Source organism: Lissotriton vulgaris, chromosome 9 (assembly GCF_964263255.1).
Source record: "Lissotriton vulgaris chromosome 9, aLisVul1.2, whole genome shotgun sequence".
Lineage (NCBI taxonomy): Eukaryota > Metazoa > Chordata > Amphibia > Caudata > Salamandridae > Lissotriton > Lissotriton vulgaris.
In genome coordinates this window covers 1,233,227,744-1,233,238,392 of record NC_141697.1, presented here as the reverse complement: position 1 = coordinate 1,233,238,392, position 10,649 = coordinate 1,233,227,744, and the positions used below count along the sequence as shown (strand labels likewise).

General features: G+C 49.0%; 1 protein-coding gene across 1 annotated transcript in view; it reads left to right on the top strand.

Moving 5' to 3' along the window:
* The first annotated feature begins 271 nt into the window (after positions 1-271).
* BRPF1 (bromodomain and PHD finger containing 1) overlaps positions 272-10,649 on the top strand; it is a 214,595-nt gene continuing 204,217 nt past the window's right edge. The window contains exons 1-2 of the mRNA XM_086939380.1: positions 272-806; positions 9,399-10,004. Coding sequence (XP_086795506.1) covers positions 9,409-10,004 — 596 coding nt within the window. The 5' untranslated portion in view covers positions 272-806; positions 9,399-9,408. The remainder of the gene's footprint in view (positions 807-9,398; positions 10,005-10,649) is intronic.

Below are 10,649 nucleotides of genomic sequence, written 5' to 3'. Positions count from 1 at the left end.
TGAGCCTCGGCCCAACCCTGGGCCTTCCCCGCTCCTCCACTCGAGGCCTCGTCTGCACCTCGGGCCCTCCTCTCTAGGCCTCAGCCCCTCCCGGGCCCTCCTCCGCTCCTCGTCCCAGGCCCTCCGCTCCGCCTAGGGCCTCCCCGCTCCTCCTCTCTAGGCCTCAGCCCCTCCTGCCTGGGCCTCGGCCCGCCCCCGGTCTTCTCGGTGGGCCTCAGCCCCTCCCCTGGGCCGCCTCCCCGGCCGCCTGCTCCGCCCTGGCCCTCCTCCCGGGCCCTCCTCCGGCCGCCGCCGCTCCTCCTCCCCGCACACTGGTCCCGTGGAGCCCGCTGCTACCGACCCCTGTCCTCGCCGGTTCCCAGGCCGCGGCTCCCGGCTCTGCAGGGCGGCAGCGGCTCCTCACAGCCCTCGGCGGCGGCTCCGGGGCTCCCCCGCTGCACCGGCCCGCTCTAGGCCGGCGAGCCCCGGGCTCCCGTAGCGCGCAGGCGGCAGAGCCGCTCCATTGTTCGGCCCCGAAGCGGAACCAGCGCCGCAGAGGGCCCGAGGGATCCAGGGCCTCTCCGAGCTCAGGGCGCACCCTCCAGGAGCGGGACCCGGGCGCCGCCCTCCGCCCCCGCAGCTCCCCGCGACCCGCGCCGCCTCCCCGGCCGGGCGCGCTACTCGAGGCCGCGGCTTCAGGCCCAGCGCCGCTCTGTGAGCGCGGCCCTAGCAGGCCTCAGCCCATGGGCCCGGGGGCCGGGGCCCCAGCGGGCAGGAGGTGTTCCTGAGCCCGAGCAGGGGCCACCATGAGCCGGCCGGCCGAGCAGGTGAGCGGGCGGGAGGGACCGGGGCAGATGATGTGGGGGCAGGAGGCACTGGGGCAGGAGGGACCGGGGCTGGTGATGTGGGGGCAGGAGGGACCGGGGCTGGTGATGTGGGGAGCAGGATGGACGGGGCTAATGATGGGGACAGGAGTGACTGGAACAGGAGATGTGGGGGCAGGAGGGGCAGGTGGTATGGAGGGCAGGTAATGTGCAGGGCCGAAGGGCTCCTCTCTGTGGGGCCGAAGATTCAAGCTGCGGCTGTCCTTGTCCACAGTCTCCATTGTCACTGTCCCCACAGCTTGTCACTGCCCTTCCCCGATGGGCCTCACTGAAGCCGCCTCGGGCCTCCCCTTAATCAATACCCTCCCCTCTCCTGTTAACAATAGGTGTCCCTCTCCTCATGGGCCTATCCTAATACCCAGTGCAATTCCCTCCTTGTGCACCTCTCCCTTCTTGTGCACCTCTCCCTTCTTGTGCACCTCGCCTTACCCAGTACGTTCCCTAAATATGCCTCTCCTCATGTAACTGCACCGCCCTCCTGTCACTACAGCTCCCCTGGCATGTTCCGCTTCCTTTCAGACTCTGCACTTCTACCTCCTGAATGTCACTGCACCTCTACACTGCCCTCCTGTCACTAGAACTCTCCTGACATCCCTTTCACACTCTGTCATTCTACCTCCTGAATGTCACTGCACCTCTGCACTGCCCTCCTGTCACTACAACGCCTTTGACATGTGATGCTTCCTTTCAGAGGCTGCACTTCTACCTCCTGAATGTCACTGCACCTCTGCACTGCCCTCCTGTCACTACAGCTCCCCTGGCATGTGCCGCTTCCTTCTAGACTCTGCACTTCTACCTCCTGAATGTCACTGCACCTCTACACTGCCCTCCAGTCACTACAACTCTCCTAACATCTCTTTCACACTCTGTCATTCTACCTCCTGAATGTCACTGCACCTCTACACTGCCCTCCTGTCACTACAGCTCCCCTGGCATGTGCCGCTTCCTTTTAGACTCTGCACTTCTACCTCCTGAATGTCACTGCTCCTCTACACTGCCCTCCTGTCACTACAACTCTCCTAACAGCCCTTTCACACTCTGTCATTCTACCTCCTGAATGTCACTGCACCTCTGCACTGCACAATCTACTCCCCTTGGCACCCTGCCTCTCCTCTTAGCCAGTGCCTTCCCCTCTCCTCCCATGCAAGCGTAATGTCCCTCACCTGTGCTTCTCATGTCTCTGCCTTTTATGATCAGCTTATGTGCCTCCTTCATGTACCTACACAGTTCTCTCCTTCACGCCATTCCTGACCCCATGCTACCCTGTCACTACACATCACCTGCACAATCTACTTTCCTTAGTCACAGTAAGCCTCGCCTTGACTCTGCACTGCTTAGTTTCACACGGCACCCCTCCCTTTCACACGGTACCCTCCCCTTTCACACGGTCCCGCTCATCTTTCCACTTTACCTTCCCAATGCCACTACACCTATCAACCATCACACCGTTCCTCATCCCGTGCCTCTGACCGTCTCTATTTAATACTCTGCCTCCCTCTACCTCCACAATCTACTTCCCTCATCACTGTACATCTCTCTCCTCATCACACTGTACTTACTGCTCGCCTTGTCACTGAGTCTCTAACCACGTGTTTGTACCACTGCACATTACATAGCACCGTCGCCCCCCCCCCCCCCCCCCTTGTGCTGCGCCTGCTCCATTATGACAAGCTGCTTCACTAAACACTGCTGCAGCAGTGCTGGGCGCAGTCACTGACAGCGGGTGGACGCCCCCACCTACTGCGCTATAGAAGCACTTGTCACTTCATCTAATATCACTGTATCTTATCACGAAGCCCCGCCCACTTCCTAACTCCGTGAACTCTGCCTGCACCATTGGCAGGCTGTTCACAAGTCCTTGTCACTGAGCTGAAAGCGCCACATTAGCTCCAAATCTGAGCAAGCAGCGACTCTGTAACAGTGTAAGCATTACACCCAGTCACAACTGCGGACCCCGTGCCCCTCCCTCGTGGGTTAACTGAGACTTGAGTTGAAAGCTGTTCTTTATTGGACATAGCTCGTGAGTATCCCTAGAGGGGTGCATGTTTGGCTGCCAGTGTCCACATCACAAAGGGGAAAGCACATGGTACTTAGAATTAGAGACGGGTCCCGTGAATAATGGATGTTTCCGCCAGGAGGTTTGGAGTGACATCCAATAGATAAACACTAAGCTGTAGTTGTCTAGAATGTCGCACTCCTCTTAGAGACAGTTCCATATGATTGACACCCCCTAGATGAGGAGTGCCATGGTGCAGCCGTCTGTAGGATGCCACTCTCACCGCCTAGGTGAAAAGCGTTCCATTTCGTTACAGTTAACGTGATTGAGACTCAATAATTAAAGACTGCAAAGCACCTGTTGTTTACCATGTTGCTCAGAGCCACAGGTGAAACACGTTCCCTTTTACATTTACAATGTTGTGTATGCTCCCTATATACCCATCCTGTGAGTCACACATGCACAGTGTTGTGTATGCTCCCTATATGCCCATCCTGTGAGTCACACATTTTACAGTGTTGTATATGCTCCCTATACCCATCCTGTGAGTCACACATTTACAATGTTGTATATGCTCCCTATATACCCATCCTGTGAGTCACACATTATACAGTGTTGTATATGCTCCCTATATACCCATCCTGCGAGTCACACATTTAGTGTTGTTTATGCTCCCTATATACCCATCACGTGAGTCACACATTTACAGTGTTGTGTATGCTCCCTATACCCATCCTGTGAGTCACACATGTACAGTGTTGTGTATGCTCCCAATACCCATCCTGTGAGTCACACATGTACAGTGTTGTGTATGCTCCCTATACCCATCCTGCGATTCACACATTTTACAGTGTTGTATATGCTCCCTGTACCCGTCCTGCGAGTCACACATTTACAGTGTTGCGTATGCTCCCTATACCTGTCCTGTGAGTCACACATTTACAGTGTTGTGTATTCTACCTATACCCGTCTTGTGAGTCACACATTTACAGTGTTGTGTATGCTCCCTTTACCCGTCCTGTGAGTCGCACATTTACAGTGTTGTGTATGCTCCCTTTACCCGTCCTGTGAGTCGCACATTTACAGTGTTGTGTATGGTCCCAGTAATCATCCTGTAACTCGCTGTTGTGAATAGACGGACTTTATTTTGATAGGACAGAAGGGAACCCGTTTTGTTATTCACTGTTCTGGCATCCTTGCAGTGAGTACTGACATTTCGAAATGTCTTCTCACGTCAGGGGATAGATATGGGACCCGGGTGCTGCATCGCCTATACAACCTGGAGGGGGAGCCCAAGTATTGGAACCGTGGGCCACATCCTCTTTGGTGGGAGCCACTGATTCTCCTGTTATTTCTTGCTACCCACTGTGCTGGAGTGCTGGGTTCTTCACTGAATGGAGGCAGGCTATAGTGTCCAGGGGGGCTTTACATGCGTGTGGGGCGTCCTTGTCTCTTGGACATTGTCATTCTCGCAGCAATAATCTCATGGACTCGTCAGCAATGAAAGCTCAGCACTAAGGTAGCCCGCCTTGTTCCCAAAAGTGCAAATTATTGTGAAAGAATAACAGGTGGGACCAAGCGGCAGCAGCTCCGCCCAGACGCATCGCCATACTGGCATAAGCCTGTGCTGACCTACCAGACCGTCCATTTGTTAACATTGGCCCTCTTACAGCAATCTGTTAATCAGCCATCAATGTGTGTCTGTATCCCGAAAGAAGATAAACGGGCGGGCTTGAATAAAGTTTAAAATGAATATAGTACAAATAAGTGTGCAATGAACGGTTTACTCACGATAACTCTGGTCGAACTGCCTGGGCTCTCTGACGCGGCTCCGCTTCCACTACAGCTACCTCCACATTTAATCTAGCACCACATTTAATCTAGCACCACATTTAAAACCCCAATCTGTGTTCACTTTCTACATTCCTGCCACCTTCAGTAGACCCACACATTTGACACAATTCCTCGCAAGACCTATGAGAGCATCTCAGTGACACATATCTTGCTTTTGCCACCCAAAGCAGTCTCTCTGTATGTGTGCCCTTTCACCGCGTGGCTCATGGTCCTATTCAGTCTCACGAAGTTTAGCACACAGCCCAGTAATGGGCACTGCCCGCAGTGGTGTAACGCCAAATTATGTCCCCCACCCCTGCAGAATATCATGAGGGGACCCCCAGGTCTAATATCTCATAGATATGGATTGTCCTTTATTTATTTTTATTTATACAGTTTTATGTAGCGCAAACTTGATCCCGAAGGATATCCGAGCGCTTTACAATTTGAGGCAAAGGCAACAAATCAGAACATTAGTCTAACATGGGGGATCTAATGGGCATTGAATCAACTAGTATAAACATAACATCTGAATATAACCTGAGTGCACGAGTAGGAATGGGCTATGCGACGGAACATAGAGCGGCTGAAAGAGGGACTCCTGAATTGTTGGAATCCACTGGCACCTCAGGGGCCTTTTACACCCCCGACTGCTCGTCCCCAGGTTTGCTATGGCTTGCTCTACTTGTGCTCCATATAGCCGTTTAATTTTATTATAATAGTTTTAATCTCTCACTTAGTCTACAATGTTATTTTCTGGCATTTATTACAATTTCTGGGACCACACGTTGAACCCGATTGCAGGTGCGGGTTGTTTAACCTTGCACAAAAATGACCGATTTCTATCGAAAGTATTCCTGGGGGACCTGGCACATAAAAAAATACTGGAACAAGAACAATTAATACAGAACCAAGATTTAAAAACGGAGGACAAGTTGTGTTATCACCTGACTATAATCTTACAATGGTGTTCAGAATGATGTGGAACGTATTACTGTAACAAGTCTCCTAACGGTTTGCATCTATATTGTAGGATGTCAGTTAATGTGCCATGAAGTGTGTATGCAGCTCACTGCACTAACCCTGGATTGTACCTCACTGCCCCTGTAACGCGTTACCATGGTTGGTAGTTAAATATAATGTGAAGGAGGGTGACCTAGGACAGTTAGACAAAAATATACTCTGATTGCCAAAGGGATACTCTTCAGATGGTATTACCTACTTAAAACAGACTGGCACCTGTCACTCTCTTAAAAAATGTTATAAGTCACGTAAGGCAAAGTGTATATGCTTTCCTTTCGAGTTTGTCACTGGTTCTTGTCAGACCCCCATCAGCCCTTCCCTTTGGACCCATCTTTGCTTTCAGTCTCACCACGAATCCAATCTCCAGTTCCTCTCCTTGCTCTTCATAGATCAAATGGTCCTGTCAAGACTCTCCTCAGCAGCTGTCAACAAATCGATCCAAGCCCGTGCCACCTCCTCCACAAACACATCTCACAGTGAACCTCGTAATTAAGGTCAGACACTCTTCGTGCTGCCAAAATATAGAGAAGATTGCATTGTCCAAGCTATAAATCTTTTTTGGGTTCCCAAAATGTTGTTGATCCAATATTGGTATCAGTTGAACACATGCTAAATTCCTTGTAATTATAACACTGACAAACCCCATGAAAGACCTACCATCTAAGCCTGCTGCCCCCAGTCACTTGCTGCTAGACCTTTCAACAGTAAGAGTCCATCCTGCAGACCTTTACCCCACCGGAAATGGTAAAGTTGCAATATGCCAAGTGGAAGCAGTGAAACAGCTAGCAGTCTTCTGGGCCTTGCAGCAGTCGCCTATACATCCAGGCAGTATCTGTGTCCACTTCCTTAGAACACACAAATAACTAATTTGCTTAATATGTATTGTCTTAGCTCTGATGACCTGCATCATCCCGGTTTTCCCTTCCTAGACAACCTTATCAGCAGGAAGAAAGCTGCTCTTCTTGTATCTGACCTACACCAAGGTTTTGATACTGACTTCTCTGTGGCAGAGTGGGTTGTATTCGCATCATCTTGGAGTCGTGTTAACCCCTTCTTTCAATTCAGCCTCACAGCCCACATATGTTCAAGTTACATCACCAGGTTTGGAGAAGTTCAATTATTTTTGTTGTTCTTTTAACTCCTTTGAGGCTCAAGCTATCTCAGCACTTGTATTCATAACTGTAATCTGGAGTTGGGGTAAGTGCACAGTTGTATCATATCACTGGCACAACCAAAATGAGAAGACCGAGCTTTGGAGGCAAACAACTCACAACATTGGGCATCCAATGAGGGAACTTCCTGCCAGCAGACTGCAAAGCTGCCACTAGCCCCACGACGTTCATTCAAGTCCAAACTGAAATCAGTCTTCATAAATTAATCAACCGGAGCTCGTATTCACTATGATGCTCTTCCTTTATGCCGGTGTCACTATCACCCTTCTTAGATTATAGCCTCTATTTTCTTCTCTTCTCACAAAGACCCCACTGTCGTGCTCTCTCTTTTCAACCATCAATATATTTTGCTATTTGCTCCTAAAAACTAATCATACATGCTATAAGCTGTGCCTAATGTATGCAAACTCAAAACAATGTTTTTTCAGGCTTCTTGAATAAAGAAATTGTGTTCAAAGCCCCTTGTAAGATTGTAAAACTGGAGATCAGAGCTAGCAGCATTGTGTCAGCTAAATCTACCTCGGTTACACCTCTTACTTGCAAGTAAGTCCCTTCCCGCTTTCACATCAGGGTGACCTCCAGCTCTGCATTGGTCCTCAAATTCTGTATTTTTTATTGGGCTACTTGAGGCACTAAAAACAACATGGGGCAGATTTAAGGAACATCAAGCCTCTTGAGTGGATGTTTTAACCAGATGCACAATGAGTATGAAAATGACAATCATTTGATGAGTCTTTATCACCCATTAGCTCAAGTTTAGGGTATTTTAGGTTTAATCTTTTTATTGGGCGCAAAATTCGACCCAACAACATTACAAAGGAGAACTTGACTAATGGCCATACCCATGTTGTCCAACATCTCCACTTTGTGCTCCAGTTACACCAACTCTGAGTTAGTCTTAAAAGTCCTCATGCTGTTTCATTCATTCCTTCCACTTGTCTGTGCAAGTGGCAGCCAACCTTTAGCAATCGCTGGTCAGGGGCTCCCAATTTAAACTTATTGTGGCCTTTTAATGAACGGGGGAGGGGGTTTTGGAGCCACATCACCTATTTGACTGGAGCGGGGTCCACTTCCGCAAAGTACTAAAGCTTTCAATGGCGTCTGCTCTTTTGCCACCCCAAGTGTGCAGTTGGTTATCTTGTAATCAGACAGCGGTCATGAAGCTGGATAGTTTCTTGTAGCATAGGCAACCCTGACTGGTCTCTGCCTCACCTTCTGTCTACTATTGGGCTCACTCTCCTGCTACATTGTACTATGACGAAGCACTGCTCCGCCTTAAAGGCTGGTACCTCAGGTGCCGCTCCTGCAGGTGGTGGGCCACCTTCATTGATGTCCACTTTAGTCAGGTGCCCTCCAGGCTGATGTCACGCCACATGGCAGCTGGTGCCTCTGCTGCACTCTCAATGTCATAGAATCATCTGCATTGTTCTGGCAGAGGAGAGGGGAGGATTGTCGCTGTGGTGGAGTGTTTCTATAAAGGACCTTCCGTCACCCCACATGTTCCAGCCTGTTTGGGTTTCCAATGTACCAAACTCTTCCACTTGTACCAGCAGGATTTAGCCTTGAGTGGGAACTGCCGACTCCAGTATGCCACGTCGGCCTGAGGTGCCAACTAACCCAATCTTGTAGTATCTGTTATTTTCACCTAGTAAAGTGGTGTTTTTTTTGTCTTGCTTTCTCTTAAGTTTATTGAATGATTTTACAGAATACAAATATTCTATCTCACTCAAGTATTTCACATTCACTAGTATTACGTGTAGGTGGAATCTGCCTTGACTCCCTCTCCTGGTCAAAGTTTGTATGTGGCCTCTGCTCCAGTCCCCAGCCCTTTCAGTCTTGAAGACCAAATGTTTGTGACTAATATGCTGCTACTAATGTGATTGGGAATCAAACACAAGGGTCTTCCTTCATTGTACACTACTAATGAATACTTGTGGCATACAAACCTGTATTGACAGCAACTGGTTTGCTCCCTAACTGCAAGAGGCCCTAGTCATGAAGTTCTCTTTCTCTTATGAAATCTTGCCTTGAGCCCTTTGCTGTAACTCCCTTTCTGAGTGAATTGCCCGCAGCTTTGTTGTGCTCTTTGATTACAGTCAGCCCTTGGACCCCAGTATTCGTATTAAGTGTTGAAGAGCGGCAACCCTACCACAAGCTGCCAGATGCACCATGTCCCTTTCCCACTAATCATTCCGACTACAGTACCCAGTACGGTGACGTATGCCAGTTCACCTACCAGGAGTTAGCAGTCCATTGGTCAATTTTGCTTCATTGACTCCTTACCTTACTGATGCTTTCTAGTGGATAAGAAATCTGCTGCCACTATTTACACGATGATTTGAGTGAATTTCTGCTCGTCGCTAGTGAGGTGTTACTTGAACTCATCTTTGTGCCCGTTTCACAATTAAAATCCACTTGTTTTTTATTATTGCTGGTTGAGGCTCATTGTTAATTAAATGACATCTACCTACATTAAGACTCTGCTTAAACCAGTTCACGTTGTTTTTTCAGATGTAACAGGATGGGTGTGGACTTCGACGTGAAGACATTTTGCCACAACTTGAGGGCTACAAAGCCACCTTATGAGTGCCCTGTGGATACCTGCCGTCGGATCTACAAGAGTTACAGTGGTATCGAGTACCACCTCTACCACTATGATCATGACAACCCTCCGCCACTTCAGCAGACTCCGATCCGCAAACCCAAGAAAAAGGGGCGGCAGCAACGATCGACCAATAACCCCTCCCCGACTCACTCGGAGGTTTCAAGATCGCCTATCCGAGAGGTGATGACCTATGCCCAGGCTCAGAGGCTGGTGGAGGTGGACTTGCATGGACGAGTCCATCGCATCAGTATATTTGATAACCTGGACGTTGTGTCGGAGGATGAGGAGGTTCCTGAAGAGGTGCCTGAAAATGGCAGCAATAAGGAGAATGATGAGATTTCTGGCACCACTCCGAAAATGGGTAAGCACAAAAGCAAGGAGAAGCGGAAGGATTCAAATCACCACCATCATAGCACTTCAACCGGCACCACCCCAAAGCTGCCCGAGGTGGTGTACCGAGTCCTGGACCAGGACACACCTGATGCCCCTCCACGGCCCTCTTCCTACTACAGGTACTGGTCTGTTTTCCATTTGTATCAATTGTTTTTTTAGAGGTGAGTGGTGCCAACATGCCTTACACTACTCCAGTTAGACATGCATCTTGCAATAATTATAGACAGTAATGCACTATTTAATGGTTTTTACAGATACATCTGATTGAGCACCTATGAATGATACAAATATAATTTTAGTACTGTCCGTAATCTTATCTACCTGCACCTCCTGCCCTTGCGTGACTGTTGGTAAGTGCGATAAATGGATGTATAGAGCATTATTTGATTAAAGTAAAGAACTGTAAATATGGTTAAGTAGAAAATGCAACCCATGACACTTTTGATACAAAGCAGTACTATCAGAGCCCTGATATTTTGAATGCAATTATTATAACATTTAATTATGTTTTTGTGGTTTGATACACTTGATAAATCGCAATTAGGATATTTAAAAGATATCTAAGCTGTATGCTTTTGTTGTGGGCATCGGGAGATATATCTATATCCTACACGAAGGAACGCCATGCACTCTCGGGGGTTTTCAATATTTATTTAATCACAAGTTACACAGAAGAAATACTGACATGCGTTTCAGCTTTGACAGATTCTGATTTCACCTTATAACATTATTGCGTCGGATTGGGCGGTTGAGGCCTCATGGAA